Source organism: Sceloporus undulatus, chromosome 1, assembly GCF_019175285.1.
Source record: "Sceloporus undulatus isolate JIND9_A2432 ecotype Alabama chromosome 1, SceUnd_v1.1, whole genome shotgun sequence".
Taxonomy (NCBI): Eukaryota; Metazoa; Chordata; class Lepidosauria; order Squamata; family Phrynosomatidae; genus Sceloporus; species Sceloporus undulatus.
In genome coordinates, this window is record NC_056522.1 from 88536810 (window position 1) to 88555733 (window position 18924).

At 47.3% G+C, this 18924-nt stretch overlaps 1 protein-coding gene across 6 annotated transcripts in view; it reads left to right on the plus strand.

Annotated features, from left to right (window-relative positions):
• Nucleotides 1-18924, plus strand: part of EPM2A (EPM2A glucan phosphatase, laforin) — an 82414-nt gene that overhangs the window by 42073 nt on the left and 21417 nt on the right. For all 6 annotated transcript variants that reach the window (XM_042473623.1, XM_042473609.1, XM_042473631.1 and 3 more), the window contains one exon: nucleotides 18008-18249. In XM_042473623.1, coding sequence (XP_042329557.1) covers nucleotides 18008-18249 — 242 coding nt within the window. The remainder of the gene's footprint in view (nucleotides 1-18007; nucleotides 18250-18924) is intronic.

Sequence of the window (18924 nt, forward strand, 5' to 3'; positions counted from 1 at the left end):
TTGACGCCCACTTGGTATTATTGTCTTGCAAAAGGCCGACCCTCAGGTTACAGTGAGCAAGAAAAAAAAAAGGCCATCAATAGTTCCTGTTTCACTGGGAGCCTAAATGCCTCCTCTTTCAATGTCTACCAGGTCAGTATCTTGTATCTTTATCACAGGATCGTTTTTGAGGCCCTAAACGCCTTTCCTTGTAATATGCAAATTTCTCCCGAAGCTGACCATGGGAAAGAAGCAGTCAGCCCTCCTCCCCTTGGGTTGGTTTTCAATGGCTTGGAAGGAAGAGATTTTGCCTTGCTTGTAAATGGAAGGCTTGGGGTAGCAAAGGCTGAAGAATAGTTTGACCCCCCCCCTAAACATCCATGGCTCAGTGCTATGGGATTCTGGGAATTGTAGTTCTTGCAAAGGACGCTGATGGTCCACTAGGAGGCGGGGCGAGCCTCTTGCCAGCATTCCTCAGTGGAAGAGAGGAGGCTGTGGTCCTGGCCACTTCCCTTGGCTCCCTCCCTCCTCTAGCCGAGGTGAGTTCTTCATTTCCCTCTCCCTGGCTTTTCTCTCTCCCCCCCCCCCCCCCCCATTTGAGACCCCTTTAACTGCCAAAGCTTCAAGCTCTGGATTTTGGGGTCTGTGAGGCATTGGCTTCTCTGTCAGAGAGCTCTGATGCACAATAAACTACAATTCCCAGGATTCCATAGCACTGAGCCCTGGCAGTCCAGCAGTGTGTTTTGGACACACAGATCCTCCAATGAATCCCAGTCCCTAGCTTTTATATCTTCTCTCACCACCGCAGGATAATAAACCCACTTTGAGACTGCTTTAACTCAATGGTAGGGAATCATGGGATCGCTCAGTGTTGGGAGAATTGAGACTTCTCTGTCAGAGATGGCTCGAGGCCACAATAGACTACAATTCCCAGGATTCCTCAGCACTGACAGTCTTCAAAACTGGACCATTTCCTCAGTGTGGATGCAACTGGTGAGGCATTCTGGGCACTGCAGTTCAAAATACGTTTGGAGGTTATGGACTCCCTGTCAGACTAGGCTTGGGGCCACAATGTACTACCATTCCCAGCATCCCCAGCACTAACCCAGGACAGTTAAGTCACTCTCAAATGGATTATTTCCTCAGTGTGGATGCAGTTTTGGTGAGGAAACTCTGGGCATTTCAGTCCAGCATTGTTTTATTTCTGCAGTGCATTTGGCCCAGAGACAAGGTGACCAGGCATCCTCCTCCTCTTCCAGGACATGTCCTCTTCTGTACATTTCAAAATGTCCTCCATTTGGATCATGGTAAGAAGCATGGATTTATAATTACATGGGTGTTTTTGGACTTTTATTTTGGCCATGTCCTACTATTTTTGCTTGGGTGCCCTACATTTTGGGGTGAGGGCCTTGGTCACCTTGGTCAGAGAGCTTTCCAGGGTTAACTGCCATTCTGCTATGGTGCTGGAACAAACCACCTTCCCAGAATTCCATGCATTAAGAGAAGCAGTTAAAGTGGTCTCAAACCCGATTATTTCTCAGTGTAGAGACCCCAAGCCTTTTGCCTCTCTTATCGCTGAGATTTCAAAGCCCATCCTTGGTCACCACAACCAAACTACAAATCCAGGATTCCATAGGATGGAGTGATGAGAGTGAAAGCATGTGGCAGCAGCCTAACTGTGCTTTAATGCAGTTCTTAGATGGTGCATCTCTTGCCTACAGAGTCTCACAAGACTTTTTGTTTAACAACTTGTACCCTTAACTCATTTCATGTCCTTTATTAGTGGGGAGGAACAGACAAAACAGTCAAATGAAAAACCAAAGTCCCTTGCCAAAGGGTTGTTGTGGAATAAGCCTCTGAAATAGGCAAGAGGCAATGTTAAATAAAGCCATGTTCAATGCTCAAATGTGCTGTTTGGATGGGGAGAGGGGGGTGGCCAGAAGGGAAGTACATTTCCGTGATCTGTCTACAAATAATTCAATGTCTCCATTTTGATCATGCCTAGAAAAACATTGCATTTATATTAACATTTCTAAAAAAAAGCCTCAATTTTTTTGCGTGTCCTCCATTTTTATAAAATGTGTCCTACATTTGAAATGTTGTCCGCATTTGTCCTACATTGTCCCGGTTTGGAGGTCCCACTTATGGCAACCCTATACATCTCCTATCTTCTACTTCAGTTGATCAAACATCAGTGGTGACGAGTTAATTCCAAGACATCTGTGACTCTGGATTGGAAAACATTGTCTAGGCCAAAACAGGACAGCCTTCAAGCCTCCCCAGAGAAAGCTAGATTGGCGCCACAGCAACTGCATGCTGTAGTCCTGATCAAGCTTTTTGCCAGCCCAAAAAGAGGCACATGATGCCGCTCTTTTTTGAGCCAGCAAAAGCCGGCTTTTCCACCGCCGCTGTGGCTTTGCATCATGAGGGCACTCTGATGCCACCTCCCAAGCAAAAGGCAGTTTGTTTTACCCCACAATGGCAGAGAAAATATGATGTAATGACCAATACACAAAGCTCAAGCAATCTCTAGATTGTAGGTGTGTTGTGTGTAGCTGAATTCAAGAGGACAAAGGAGTTTATCTTTGGATGCCATGCTGAGCATCAGGCTTTTTTGGCACTACATTCGAACAAACACTGTTGCATCTTTTCACAAAAGCCCAAGGCTTTTGAAGCCCACATATTGTGTCCTATTTATATTATCTATTTATGTTGTTCCATCGCTATTCTATGTTTGGTCACTACCTTTCTTTCCTCTTCTTTTCTTTGTGCAACTGCCAGACTTTATTCTTGCTTTAAGTCTGCCTTTTCCTGTTTGTTTCCCAAGCCTAGGGAGCTGGTTTCCTGTTATCCACCAATCCTGCTACCTATTTTCTCCTGTGACTTGCCTTGCACAAGCTCCTTGAGTTTGATCTCTTGTGGCTGTCATTCCGTTTCTTCTTCGTGGGTCTCTGCGAATCATACAAAGGGTTTTTACTGCGCCGCGCAGTGCTGCTCGGAACCTACTGGAATCACTGGGCAGAGTTTACTCTGCAACATATTGAAACTTTTTGGCGGTAAACTCCGCCCACCCGTTATAGGCCCCTGCCTTCCCGCTCTTTTCCCCAGTTCCTTTTCTCCGCGCTAGCTGCTTCAGAGGAACTTTCGCTTGCTTTGCTTGCTTTGATCACTTTCGCTTTTTGACCTCGGACTGTTTCTTGACCATTCTTTGTCTCCCGCCCCTGGTAACTTCGGACTTTCGACTGTTGACCTCGTTTTGGATTCTCCTCTGGCTTTGACGATTTCGGAAATGCCTGCACCCTTAAAAAGTGTGACATTTTTCGTGGGCAAAGGTGCCCCGTCCAGGAACCGCACTCCTCCTGCCGCTGTGCCTGGGCAAAGCCACGACACCAAGCATGCCTGCTCTGCAGGTCCCCTCCTCCCAGGGCGCGGAAGACCGTGAGTCCGCCTACTTCAGCGATTGCCTGGGAAGGGTGCAGGGGGAGGCTCGCGGTCACTCATCTTGCCGCCCGCGGCTCCCGCTGCCTCATCTTCCCGAGCCAGCGTCTCCAGCTGGGATCTGGGAGAGCCGCTATCCCTAGTGTGGTGTGTTTCCCGGCCGGAACCCCTTCTACCACCCCGATGTGGCCCGTGGCTCCAAAACCGCCCAGTGCCACCGACAAGCCCTCCAAGCGCCCCCCAAAACCGTCGGGGACTGAGGGCTCGAGCCGTCCTCCAAGCCGCCGTCGAAATCGGAGAGTTCGCCCGAGGAAGGCTCGCGCCGAAAAGGGCTCCGTGGCTGAGGGCCACTTGATTCGCCTGCATCCTCCAAGGCGTCCAAGGCGTCTCACCCATGCCCGAAACCTAGGAGCCGGCTGGACTCCTACGGGGCAAAGTCTCCAAGGCCTTCTCATGGCGGCGGGCCGGTCCTCCTAGACCTTTCCGGACAAACCCCTCTTCTTCCGGCGGATGAGATCCGAAGTCGGGGGAAGAAGATGAGGCCATGAGAAGTCTAGCCGCGATCCCGCTCCAAAAAGTCCAAGCCTTCTAAGGATCGGTCGACCCTCGACCCGCCGAAGGCGAAGGACAAGCAGCGCTCCCCTTCAAAGAAGGGCCGCGCTTCCCATGCGACCAGCTCCACGCGCTCCGGAGCCTGCACCGGAGGTACGCGGTCCCCGACACCGGACACGCCTTTGCCGACTGTGGACTTTGCGCACGGGATGGAAGAGCCGTTCCCCCCTTCCCATCAGGACGACAGTCGCCTTCTCCCCAGGGTCTGTCACGAGGAAGATCAGCCCGTGGACAGAGATGCCGGACCTGTTTTTTGTCCTCAGTCTGGCCGTTATTATCTATCGGTCTCAGAGGACAAGGCCTGAGAGTTCACCAGACTGAACCCCCATCCTGCTGATCAAGGCACCCAGTCCAGATCGGTCCCGACCGCTTCGGTCTCTGAGAGGCCTCCATCCCACCTCGCAGGCGTTCGAGGTCTTCGATGGACGTCACCCCATCTCGGCCGAGATCCCAAGTCAGGGTGACAGATCCCCTCTCCTCGGACCTCGACTCGGACGATGAACCTCTTATTCCGTCTGAATTCCTCGACGACGACGTCCTCTCCGGTTTCCGGTCTCCCAGCAGAGGATGCTGACCCGAGCCGTCTTCCCGTCCGATGACGTCCGGTCCTTCACCGAGCAAGTCGTCAAGATGGCGAGAGCTCTCGACATCGAGCTCGTCTCGCCGGAGGACGCCGCGGAGGACCCGGTGGAACGTCGGGTGCATGGACGAGTGCCCACCCCGCCTTGCGCCTCCTCCTGCCTCACTCCAGACCATAGTGAAGGATCCTGGGAGTCCCCAGCCACCTCTCGGCGCCCCCGTAAGGTTCAGACGCTCTACCGTGTTCCTCCGGCGAGTGTCCCTGGTTGGCCGACCACCCACAGGCCCAACTCTGCGATTGTCGAGGGAGCCAGCACAGCCTTCGTCCCGAAGCAGACCCCTCTCCTGTCGACCGGGAGGCAAAGAAGGTAGACGGCTGGCCAAGAAGGCATACTCGGCATCGCCCTGGGGGTCAAGGCTGCCAAACTACACGCTGCATGGGGGCCTACGTTCAGACCCTATGCGGAGAATCTCCCCCCTATCCCGGACGTCCCAGATGACCTCCGAGGCAGCTGGTTGAAATCAGGGACGAGGCCCATTCTATTGGGGTGGCTCATCACCACTCCAGGAATGTGGGCGGACTGTTCGAGGAGAGCCATGTCAGCATCCATGGCATTGAGGCGCCATGCTGGTTGAGGGCTTCTGACCTCAACCCCACGGTCAGACAAGCCATCGAGGACATGCCGCTCGACGGGACCGGGCTCTTCCACGCCGAGACCGACGACCGCCTGAACCGCAAGTTCAGGATGAAGGCGCGGCGAGAAGCATGGCATGTCCTCAGCACCGCTCTCCGTACCGGAAGCGTCAGCGCCCGTGGCAGCCACAGGGCCGTCACAGGGACCTTCTCCCGGGATGGCAGTCCCAGCAGCAGGGCTCCCAGAGACAGCGCTTCCCCTCGCGTCTTCCTCCTCCTCTGGCCGTCGCAACTTCCCGCCCCGTACCGCAAGCCCGCCGGCAGCACCGACCAGGGGAGAAGAGGCCTGAAGAGACGCAGCGCGCTTCGTCTCTTCTTCCCCCCCGTTCTTTCTTGACATTTTGAGGCCCTATGTTAACACCTGGGCCTCTATAACATCGGACTCGTGGTTCTCAACATCGTCCGTGGTTTATGCCCTCGAGTTCCAAGAGCTCCCTCCAACTGGAGCCTTCATGTCCACTCCCCCCTCGGACACCTTCTCGACGAAGTGCGCACCTTGCTCAGCAAAGGGCAATTTCCCCTTTGCCAGCCCGATCATGTCCTCGGGCCTTTTTCTCCAGGTACTTTACGGTACCGAAAGCGGATGGGGGCATCAGGCCCATCCTGGACTGAGACAGTTGAACTTGTTTTGATTCCGTCTCTTCCGGATGGTAACTTGGCTTCATTGCCTCTGCTCCACCAGGGCTTGTGGTCGCAACCGTCGACCTGAAGGACGCCTCTTTTCCACGTGGGATCCGAGAGCCCACGGAGATTCCTCGCCTTCGCTGTCGGCTCCCACTGCGTACCACTACACGTTCTTCCTTTCGGATTGGCCACGGCTCCACGAGTCCTTCACAAAGTGCATGGCACCGGGGTGGCATACCTTCACAGAAGGGTTTCATGGTCTTTCCCTACCTGGAGACTGGCTGTTTGCAGCCGAATCCCAAGACGAGCTGCAAGAAGCAGTCCATTCGCCTTACACCTCTTGGACTCCCTCGGGCTGGTCGTCAACAGGGAAAAAGTCCCACTTCACGCCGACCAGAAGGTCAAGTTCATCGGGGCATCCTCGACTCCGATAACTGCTGGCCTTCCTCCTCCGGACCGTTCGGGCTGACAACGTCCCTCAGGCCGTGCATCTCCCACAGGAGGGTGAGAGCCAGAGAGTCCAAGTGCCCTGGGCCACCATGGCATCGATGAACTTCGTCACCCCCTGGGCAAGACTTCGTCTTCGACCTCTCCAATCCATGGTTCCTCTCCGTCTTCTCTCCGTTGGAGACCCTCCTTCAAGTGTGCTCACGGATACCGGGGACGGTGGCCGCCTCCCTCAGATGATGTGGCTAGACAGCTCCAACGTTTGCAGGGATGCCTTTTCCACCAGCCCCAGGCCACAACTGACTCTGACAACGGATGCATCCCTGGAGGGATGGGGCGCCCACCTGCTCGACCTCGTCGTCAAGGACAGGTTGTCTGCACGGGACAAGCTCCTCCACATCAACGCCTTGGAGATGCTGCAGTGAGAAGGCTTTGAGGGCGTTCGAGTTTGCAGTCACTCAAGGTTTCCTCTCAGGACGGACAACACCACGTGATGTACTACATCACCAAAAAGTGGTACCAGGTCCAGGCCCTGCTCTAATCTCCACCTTCGCATTGGGATTGGTGCATCCAGGGGCGTCCTCCTCCAGGCGATTCATCTTCCCGGGGCGGACAACGAGCTGGCGGATCGCCTAAGCGATCCCCTTCGTGTTGCCACGAGTGGAGACTCCATCCGAGACGGTCCAGCGATCTCTTCGGTCGGGGGAACCCCCCCGGATCGACCTCTTCGCGACCAGGTGGAACAGCCACTGTCCCAGTTCTGTCAAGGAGCGATTGGACGGATCCCTCGGAGAGCATTCGCTTCCTTTGGTACAGGGGAGCTCCTCTACGCCTTCCCTCCGTTCCCCCTCATCATCAGGGTGGTGTCCAAGATGACAACGGACCGCTCGCAGCGATCCTGATCACCCCGTGGTGGCCGAGACAGCCGTGGTTCGCATCCCTTCTCCACCTCTCCAGGAGTGCTTCCTCGTCTCGACCCTCGTCCAGACCTGCTGTCGATTCAGGACGGACGGATTCTCCACCCCGACATCGAGAGCCTGCCGTGGTGGCCTGGAGGATCCAGCCCTGACGTCCCTACCGGAGGCAGTGAGGGCGGTGATCCTGGCTGCGAGGGAAACCTTCCACCCAAGCGGTCCTTGCCCTGAAATGGAAAAATTTTGCCTCTTCCTTGACCAGAAGGGGTTGTCTCCTGCACAGGTGTCCACTCCAGTGGTGCTGGAGTTTTTATTGCACTTTTGGATGGAGGGCTGTCCCTCACATCCATCAAATTCACTGTTCGCCATTTGTGCCAAATCAGTTCGGGGGGAGGGTTTCTTTCTTCAAAGACCCTTTGTTAAGGGGTTTCTGAAAGTTGTGCCAACCTTACCCTCCTGTGTCGACCACCGACGCCGGCTTGGAGTTTGGGTCGGTACTGTCCGCCCTCCAATCCAAGCCTTTGAACCGATGGCCCAGCGACTTGAGACTATTGACTTGGAAGACCGCTTTTTTGTGGCCATCACCTCTGCCGCCGTGCGGGCGAACCTGTGCTTTACGGAGGACCGCCATTTCCTGAGGTTCCACAAGGCAAGGTGGTCCTCCGTACGACATACCTTCTTGCTAAGGTGGTGTCTGCTTCCACATGTGCCAAGACATTGTGTTGCCCACTCTCGCACCAACCGCTGTCGGATGAGGAGCGACCCTGCACTCTCTTGAGTCAGGAGAGCACTGGCATTTTACCTAGGACAAACTGCTGCCTCCCGTCGGTCCGAGAGACTTTTTCCAATGCTACTCGGAACCGAGAAAGGGTTGCCTGTGTCTGCGCAGCGGTTGTCCAAATGGGTGGCTGGTACCCATCCACCTCTGCTCTGAACTGTTAGGCAAGTCTCTCCCTGGCAGGGGTTCGGTCCATTCCACAAGGTCACAATGCAGCATCCTCTGCCTTCCTGTCTGGATCCCCTTGGAGGATGTCTGCAAGGCTGCTGTCTGGTCCCAACTCTGACTTTCATACAGCATACAGGTTGGACACCAGGGCCATCCGAGAGCAGTTTTCGGGAGGGCTGTGTTGGTTTCAGGGTTGCATTGATTGCACTACTGATGTTTTGTGTTTGCTACTCTTGCACATGTTTGACACTGTTTATTCTTGTGAAGTTGTTTGCACAGTTCTATGGGGGATCGTCTTGCATGACCTCTGTTCCCCTCCCAGGTTTAGCAAAATTACTGCTATATGATTTGTGCATGAACAAAAAGACTGACTCTTTATGGTTCAAGGTTTTTATTTTAATAAATATCCCTGGTTCACCATAGCTTTGGTCTCAGGACACTCCTCCGCGCATACCTTAGCTTGTCAGTCTAAACCCATTGTATGATTGCAGAGGACACGAAGAAGAGGACAGGTTGTTACCTGTAACAGTATTGCTTCGAGTGGTCATCTGCGATACATACAAATCCCACCCGTCCGTCCCCTCAGTGTCCTGCTACTTGGCTCTCTTCATCGCCTGCTTGGCGGAAAAATTGCGGAACTGGGGAAAAGAGCGGGGGGAAGGCGGGGCCCTATAACGGTGTGGGCGGAGTTACCGCAAAAAGTTTCAATAGGTTGCAGGATAAACTCTGCCCAGTGATTCCAGTAGGTTCCGAGCAGCACTGCGCAGGCGCGAGTAAAACCATTTGTATGTATCGCAGTGACCACTCGAGAAATCTGTTACAGGTACGCAACCTGCTTCTCTTTGACAAATGTGTTGGGCCAAATATTTCCACGAAAAATTCCAGTTATAGCAGGGGTTTTTTGTCCTGGTACCCTTGGGAGAGGGACGGGCCGGATTTCTCAGATACATGACTGTCCTTTTGAAGGGAAATGAGATCTGAGGCCCATGGACCTGAATCCAAAAACTAGCACCAGTCACAGTTCCTTGGTTTATGTCTAGTATGTATGAATATGTGTGCGCTTGGCACGCTCAGTCTATATCCTGTAGGCACAGCCTAAACCAGTTGAAATTAATGGCCCTGGGAGACATGCCAGAAAACCTATCATCCAAAAGTGAAGCCAAGCTTAAATAAATTTAACCACGCATAAGTTTGACCAAGAAGAATGGCTGTTAAGTTGTGGAAAACTTAGTGCAATTTACCATAAGCAGATCTCAAAGCAGAAATTCATTGGTATGTTTTGCACTGGCTCCCATCAGCAGTATAAGCAGCTTTAATGGCTGCTGAGTGTTTTATTGCCATTCTCTTTTGCAAAGTAGCTTAATTTTGGCAAGTCTTTAGCTTTAACTATAGGTGATGGCCATATAGTGCCTCATTATGGATAAACATGTTAAATGCATCACTTAAAGTCTGCTTACACCGGATGCTTGACAGGGTTTCTGGATAGGGATGGGTTGCTCAAGGGAGTAGCTTTATGAGCTGATAATTTCTTAATGCTTCCAAGTAGCAGGGAACAGTGCCAAATAGTGTCAGAACAGCAGTAATCTTTTCAGGCTCCAGCTCATAGCTTTCTGGGGTCAGAAGATGATTCCCATGTTATTGATTAACATAAAATGAATTTGTGTTTCAGCTGTATCCAGAGGAATGTCAAATTTAATAAGAATGTGCCAAATTGAGAAGGGAATCGTCCAGGCATTCTGTGCTTCGGCATCATTACAATAATTAGAAGCGTGGTGACTGACAAAAATGTAACAATAAATGTGGCTTTTGGAATCCCATGTTACTTGTTTATGTTGGTTTCCTTTGCAAATTGTTAAAACCTCCAGAATCTGTCCTACACCTTTCATAGCTGAATGGAAGAGATCTTGCCTATGTTACCAGTTTGGGTCAATTGTCCTCCAACTGAAATAATGGTTGAGAACTCTAAACTGGTGAAGAATATGCTTTCAGAATATGCTCTCAGACCTTTCCCTGTAAATGTCTGGTCCATGGAATTCTCATAGGTAATTGTACCTGTATACATTACAATGGCTTCTTGGGATGAACAGCTGGGCAAAATAAGTTGCTTCCAGCTACTTTGAAGCAGTATTTATTGATGCACGCCTCCAAGGCAGGTAGAAAACCAAATGAAGCTGCACTTGGTGCTAAAACGGAAGCAAAAATAAGCCAGTATACTCCGTTTAGCTTGGAAATGCATATCTCTTGCCTGCATATAAATGCCCCAATGTGAGTGTGGGTGCAGCAAAGCAAAAAATGAAATGTGATAACTCCAATGGATGTATTAAAATACACAAACCAGACAGTCCGTGGGGAAGGGGGGGGGGGTAAAGGGGCATGTTGATTGGCTTTGCCGGTGTATCACTTTCATATGGATACACTGATGCCCTCTACAGGTAGAACTTGCACATGTGACTGTGTGGTCAATCAAAGTGGCAGCCATCCAATGGGATGGCATTTGGGGCGACATGGGGGTACCGGGGTGGAGTGCTGTGTTTGTGCAAGGTGCACATGCATGGTAGGGGGCAACAAAGAAAAAATAGCCAGTGTGCAGCTTGCACTGTGTTGTGACAAACCACTTTTTCCTTCTCATCCATTGAGAACTAGATGCGATTTTAAAAAAACAAATCGGTTCAAAGTCCCACTTTCAAATGGTTATTTTGTCTCTCCCTGTCAGGGGTGACAGAAGTATTGTTCACGATTTCCCAAATGACAAAAAGACAAGGCGAACATTTATGCTAATTACGTGTATTAGTGCTAATTTAAATTGCTTTCAAACTCAATTAGCATGTCAAATGAAGTTTGGCAGAGGTTGAAGAACATTCTTCTGCTTGAAAAAACTTGAAGGCACAGAAAAAGAAAAAGAAAAAAGGGACCAGTCTCACAAATAAACTTGATTGCAGCCCCAAAAGAATGGTAGAGTTGGGGGGGGGGCCTTCAAGGACCTTCCGTCCAACCCCCTTCTGCTATGAGAAATACATAGGATTTAGAGGACATGTAGTCTAACCTCCTGTTCAGCATCAGGATGGCAGTGGAGGTGGATCCTAAGGCAAACCTATCACAGGGTTTTCTGGCATAAAAGTTTGCTATGGGCTGCCCCTGGGATGAGAGGTGTGACCCTACAGAAGAAGGGGGGGGGGTGGGGTGGGGTCACAAATGGCAGTGCCTTTGCCAAGCGGACTCGCCGTGCAGAATCCTGCATTGGAGAGATACCAAAGGTATCTAGTCCAGCCCTAGGATTCTAGAGTTGACTTGGAGCTGAAAGTATGTGACTGTCCCAGTTTTATGTTGCTGTGGGAAACTAGAGTTCTAATCCAGCTCAGCTATGTAAACACAGGGTGACCTTGGGTGGGCCAATCTCTCTCAGCCTTAGGGATGTTCTTGAACTCTCCTTGCTAAAAAAAACCATCTGGTTTGCCTTAGATCAACATGAGAGAGTGAGTGTGTAGACAGAAGTTTGTCATGCCCTCCTCTAAGGCTGGAGGTATGGCCCTCACAAAAGGAAAAGGGATGAAGGTTGGTTGAAATGCCCATGTGTTCTTCTGCTAAGCAGGAATTCAGCCATGGAGAAATCCTAGCATTGGAAGGGATTCCCAAGGGTCATCTCGTCAACCCCCCCTTCTACCATGAAATAATACCTAGGATTCTAGGGTTGGACTTGGAGGCTGAGAGCATGTGACTTGCCAAGGTCTATGTTTCCATGGTGAAATCGGAGGCTAGAGTTCTAATCCCAGCTCAGCCATGTAAATCCATGATAGAAGTGTGTGCCTTCGTGGTAGAAGGGGATTGGACAAGATGACCCTTGGAAATCCCTTCCAATGCTAGGATTTCACCCCTGCGACTTCCTTCTCTTCTGTGAGGATTTGAATGAGAGAGCATGACGAGAAAGGGGAGAAGGTCCTGAAGATATCCACCACCACCTCTGGTAAAAGCCTCTGGTAAAACCTAGTATGAATGACAACTTTGCTTACGCAAAATACACAAATCCTGACTATTGGATTGTCAGCTGAAAGATCCCATCCCTTCACTTCATTTGTAAATGATGAAAAACCAAAATTCTTACTCATTGACCGAGAAGTTCTAATAATTTCTTCTCTTTAAAAAGCTTACGAAATCTTTGAATAACAGATACAGTATGTGTTTATCGAATTTTGACAAGAATTCTTTACATCACTAGTGTGCATATTTGGCCCACCTTGGGAGCGGACTATGTAGACAGTGGGGATTTGAGCCACTTTTGGAGAAAGCAAGTTAGAGACCTCATTGACTTTATGTCAGGCTTTTGTGTGTGTTTTCAGGTATTGTCAGAGAAAGTGCTAGTTAAAATGGCTTTGTTGGATATTTTATACTGGCTATTTGCTGTAATAATAAATGAAATGAATGTTGGATATTAAGTCTAAACAGTTTTAGCATTCTGTACCACCTGTTTGCTTTTGTTTTCAGAGTCTTCTAGTTCTGAAAGAGAGTTGGGGTGGGAGGATATGCAAAGAACAATACGCAGATTAACATGGAAATCACTACTCCCTATCCAGGCTAACACTGTATGTGTTTCTGTGTGTGTGTGTGCGCGCACGCGCGCGCGTGCACACACACACACACACACACACACACAACTCTCTTCCATGCCAGCATTCTTTGAAAATGCCAGCCATAGTTGCAGGTTAAATATCAGAAATAAACTCTTCTAGAGCATGGCTACATAGTCCAAAAAACCCACAAAAAGTTATCATGATACTGTAAATTAGAGACAACTAAATGAAGGCTACACAGGATTAGTTCCAGATTATACTCTGAAAAGAGCTACTGAGAGGATAAATGAAAAGGCAATTCCAAATATTTATTTGAGGCTGAAATTTTCTATTCTGTACCCGACAGTCCTTGTAAACATTGGCAACACATGACACCACCAGTACGTTATGTTGTCCTCTTCTGTATCCCACACCAGATCATCGCAATTGGGCCAAAAGTTCTGAACCCCCATCAACATCTCTGGAAATCTTCAGTCTCCAAGCTTTGGGTAGCTGGCCAGATTTGCTGTAGCATAAGGCCAGTTAGAGAGTCTAATACATTCCTGATTGTCCACCATCTGGATGGACAGATCACCCATCTGTCCAAATAGTTGAACACTAAAGGTTGGACACAGATGGCAAGGGGGCATTGTTTTTTCAGTCTAGCTATATTTCTTGGCAGAAGTAATACCAAAGAAGAGAATGCATGAGAATTATATATGACATGAACGTTTTTTGCGGTTTTTTGCCACACTGTAGTTAAAGCATATCATACAGGAAGAATTATGCATTAGTTGGCAAATTTGCTTCTGCTGTAGGGAAGCAAAAACCTCTTGTTGTAAAGAAGATATTCATGCAGAACTTAAACTATTCTAATTAAAGCACAGTCAAATCAAATGAGTCTTTCTTAGGAAAGTTTTGAATCTATAGTATAATTTTCTATTATACCTTATAATGACAATCCTCATGTCAGTATCATTGTTTAACAAATATGCCATATCGTATGTTCGTATCTCTTACTCATCTAACAGGCTTCGTTGCTGTCAATGCAGAAGGACTTTCTCTAAGCTGTTAAAAATGGTTTCTTAAGCTGTCAAGAAAATTGTCTTCATTCTGAAAAAATATTTCCTAGAATGTGAGTGTTAATGGAGTACAAATGAAAAGTAATGGCACATTGCATCCTGCTTTATAAGATCCAGAGTAATTCTGTTGCAGACTGATTTAGACATCAAAAATAGATAAGCCCAGTAATGATTCGGGGATTTCCCAGGTGAGTGGATTCTTAGCCACTTTTTTCTCAGTTACTAGATGTCAGTATTGCTCTCATGAAAAGTTCTGAAGTGTGATGGCTTACTTGTGTCCCATGTATAATAGTAACCATTGGCTATGGAAATGACCTTTTCCATAGATTGCCAAAGTATGACAGCAACTCTCTAAGAAGTTATAAACTACACTCTTCCCTCTTGATTCATAAACTTGGAGTCCGCGGTCTCACTCGTTCGTGGACAGCAGGTGGGGAGGGACAAAATGGGTTGTGCGTGTGGCAGTGCAAGCAAGCATGCACCACCATTCAAATAAATAGGGCTTGCACTTGTGCAATTTTCCGGATTCCTGGTGAGGTCCCGGAATGGATCCTCCATGAATTAGAAGGGACAACTGTACTTTCAATAGAGCACTGAATTTGACAGTTATGAGAAGCTTTTTTGATTATTGCCCAGAATTAAGTAGTTGATTGAAAGTGGAATCCTTTCACACTGCAGATACCCCTTCACATAGAAAAAAAATCTGCATGTTGTAGATTTGCATACCATGAAGAAAATTATAGCAATAATGTGCTAATTTACTATTTGTGGAGAACTTGAAATGTTATGATCTCATCTGCAGCTTAAAATGTACCATCAAAATTCAGCCACCTCTTTCTTTGTGAAGAACAGCTTCCTTGTTAAAGAATAAGTATCCTGGCTGAGTAATAAATAATAAGATTGAAGAGAGGCAAGTTTCAAGATGCCAGAAGATAGTCTTTATTTGCTGAAAAGAATACTGTATTTCAGTCTGAGGTTTTCTTTGTGGGGCTATACCGAAAACACATCTTCCAGTATCTTGATGAATGTGTCTCCTGCGGCTCTTCTCCGTTCGTTCTCTTTAGTCATAAACAAATACAAGCAACTAAGTGTAAATTGATACAAGTGTAAATTGAAACACTTGTATCAACCTTCTTTGATGTAATACCCTCCAAATGTTTTTTACTTCACTCCTTCTACAGACCTCAGTAGAAAGGCCAATGGTTATGAAGTTGTAATTCTGGGAGACACCCAACTAGGGAAGGCTGCCCTATATATACCTATCCTATTTATTGACTTCTATATTTGATACATTTTAAATGCTTCCATAAGTTTACTTCCATAGTAGGATTTTTATAAGTGTAAAGTGTCAATTTCCTCTAAATCTGTTCCCTCCATTTTCTTACTTCCGTTAGGTACCAGAGTAAGGGAAAAATTAAATTTTCCATCTTTGTGTCAAACTGAGTTTATAGATAGTTATCAGTGATGGACCAAAAGCTGTAAACCAGGATCTACAAACTGAGCCAGGTTGTGAGAGTCAATGAACACAATGAAGCACGTCAGAGGAAGACTGTAATTCTCAGGCAGTCTCCATAAAAACAAAAAGCTTTCTTATCAGGAAGGGACCAGTAACTGGCCTAAGTTTCTCCTGAGACTGTGTTTATTTGACAGTGGGTAAAACATCCTGATGCACCATAATTTCTGCCACTGCAAGAAGCCAGTGAGACAAGTGACAGCGATATCGGTTAGTATAATGTTCCAGAGCTGACCTTGTGCTTAGGTGCTGTCGGTACCCTGGATAGGGACAGGAGTATTTATTCAAAGTTGAGTAGCTACACTTCATACTCACAGCTAGCAGTCTTGTAACAGAAGGAACAAGTTTTCTCAGCAGTGACCTGAAGCAATTGCCAGTTTTAAAATATGTGTACCAAAGAATAAAGGCCAAAGCATCACCATTTGAATGTTGCTTCTGTTCAGTTAAAAGGACAGTGATGTTTTATGAAGATATTGCTTCTATCAAAATCTAGGCAATAGATTGTTATGGGGAAGTCATGAGGCTTCACTGGGAGAAGTTCTATGGATGCTTTGGGGAGTGGGCTTATCCAGGGCTTAGGAGGTAGAGTGTGGGCTCTGGCAGCGATGGACATGTCCAGAAAGGACCAAAAAGTGGACCCATCCCTTCAGAATTACAGTTGTTCAAAGACTGTTTCCATGGACTCCTGGTCTGGAGCCTCAATGTAGACTTATACAGTAGTTGGGGTTTTTTTGCCTTCTGGAGACTCACTATGGTAAGGCTTAATTATTTATTATTATTATTATTATTATTATTATTATTACTATTATTCCTCTTAACAACTTGGAATTCAAGTGGATTGCAACAATAAAACAAGATACAGTTAAAAATTCTAAAAAAAATCTACCCCTCCCCCCGCAGTATAAAAACATAGTAATACTAAAAGGAGATTGAACCAGAAGGACATTAAAACAATAGTATAAAATAACAGTTAAACTATGTAGGAGATTTGTAGAAAGTTTATAGCAGGGTCTAGATAGGATGGAAATGAGGATGGAGAAAAAAGGAGAAATAGTGGAGGTGGCGGGGAGCCAGGTAAATGGAGGTGGTCTAGTCTGGAAAGGCCTGCCAGAAGAGATCTGTTTTAATAGCCTTCTTAAAGGTTTACAAGGTGGTAATTTGACGGATCTCGTCCAGCAGGTCGTTCCAGAGTCTAGGAGCAGCTACTGAAAAAAAACGCTGGGTCACTGCCGAAAGTTTAGTCCTCCTTGATTGAAGCAGAACGAAGAGTGCAGGGAGGATGATATGGGAGAAGGCATTCCCGCAAGAAATCTGGACCCAAGCCATGTAGGGCTTTAAAGGTTAAAACCAACACTTTGTATCTTGCCTGGAAACTAACAGGCAGACAGTGAAGGAATTTTTAAACTGGTGTAATGTGGGCAAATCTATATGTGCCAGTAACCAGCCTGGTTGCTATATTCTGTACCAATTGAAGTTTCCGAACTTGACACAGAGGTACCCCATGTAGAGCGCATTACAAAAGTCGAGCCAAGAGGTTACCAGTGCATGTACTACTGTTCCAAGGTCTTCCCGCTCCAGGAAGGGGTGCAGTTGGCACATTAGCCAAAGCTGAAAGCAAGTACTCCTGACCGTCGCATCCACCTGGGGTGTCAGATGGAGAGACAAGTCTAGGAGCACCCCCAGACTGCGAACAGAGTCCTTCAGGGGAAATATGACCCTGTCCAGAACTGGCTGGCATAATTCCATTTCTGGATTGGGAGTTCCTATTACTAGTACCTCCGTCTTACCTGGATTAAACTTGAGTTTGTTTTCCCTCATCCAGTCCATTACCACATTAAGACAGGCATTCAGAGGAGAGATGCCCTCCTTAGTCACAGCAGCAGTCAGACACACAGAGAAATATATTTGGGTGTCATCAGCGTACTGATAACACCCCGCCTCATGTCTCTGGATGATTCACCCAGTGGCTTCATGTAAATGTTGAAAAGCATTGGGGCTAGAATCGCGCCTTGAGGGACGCCCGATTTGAGCTCCTTCTTGGCCGAACAACTGTCCCCAAGCGACACCATCTGGAACCTTCCCGAGAGGTAGGACTGGAACCACTGCAAAGCAGTGCCTCCGATTCCCAATTCTCTCAGGCATTCCAGAAGGATACCATGGTTGATGGTATCGAAGACCATTGAGAGGTCCAAAAGCACCAGCAGGGTCACACTTCCCCTGGTATATAATAACTATATACACAGTTGCAAGAAGATTATTATTGTAACCAGGAGAATCTTGTTACAATATATTCTCTCTCCCCCCCCCCTTTTTGTTTTTAGTTTGTTGTTTAGCTTTCAGTGATTCCCTATGTGCTCTGTCTATATGTTGTTCACATTCTCTTCTCATAAAATTATGGGTAATTAGATGCGGGGGAGGGGGTCCATTTGCAAAGATAAGCCTGAAACTAGAAGGCACATGAATTGTAGCAGTCTGTACATCAGGATAAATACATTGAAAATACAGCATGAATTTTCTGCTATTGCAACCATGATCCCTATGCTGTGTTTCTAATGTATTTATATCATCATATTGCTATATAGAAATTTTTTATATTATTCTAACATTCAACATATGATCATTTTTTCTCTGATAGAATTTTGCCAAATCTGTGGTTAGGAAGTTGCCCTCGTCAAGTGGAACATGTGACTGTGAAGCTAAAACATGAATTGGGTATTACAGCTATCATGAACTTCCAGACTGAATGGGATGTTGTTCAGAATTCCTGGGGATGCAATCGCTATCCAGAACCAATGAGCCCAGAAGTTCTCATGAAGCTATATAAAGAAGAAGGCCTTGCTTATGTCTGGATGCCAACACCAGACATGAGTACAGAAGGTAACATCCACGTTCTTCCTCTAGTAGAATTAACAGAAGAACTAAACATCTATTCAGAAATATAGCTACTGTATCTTCTGTGAATGGCTAGCTTTTTAACCTTTATATAGCTTTACAAGCATCTTACTCTTTGTTGTTGTTTTGTTGTTGTTCTGTGTCTTGAAGTCATTTCTGACCTATGGTGACCCTAAGGTGAATCCATCAAGCGGTTTTCTCAGCAAAATTTGTTCAGAAGAGGTTTTCCATTGCCTTCCCCAGACACTGAGAGCATGTGACTTGTCCAAGGTCATCCAGTGGATTTCATAGCCAAGCTAGGAATTGAACCCTGGTCTCCAGAGTCATAGTCCAACACTCAAACTACTACACCACACTGGCTCTCATGTCTTAATCTTAACCTCCATGTAATTGCATCATGTTACCATACACCAGATATGGTGTTCTTATACTGATCCATGGAGTTACAACATAGCTCTCATATATAAAATCTCAGTTAAATTATTATTGTAATTAACTATTCTCTGAATATTTTTGTAATACTCGGAATACACTTAATGTTCAGCACTACTTGAGGGAATGTTCTACTTTTCTTGTTGAGATTAATAATATGATGATGGTAGTAAGGGTAAGAAACCACACATACCCAGTGGATTATAATTTGTTTTTATCAGCAGTACT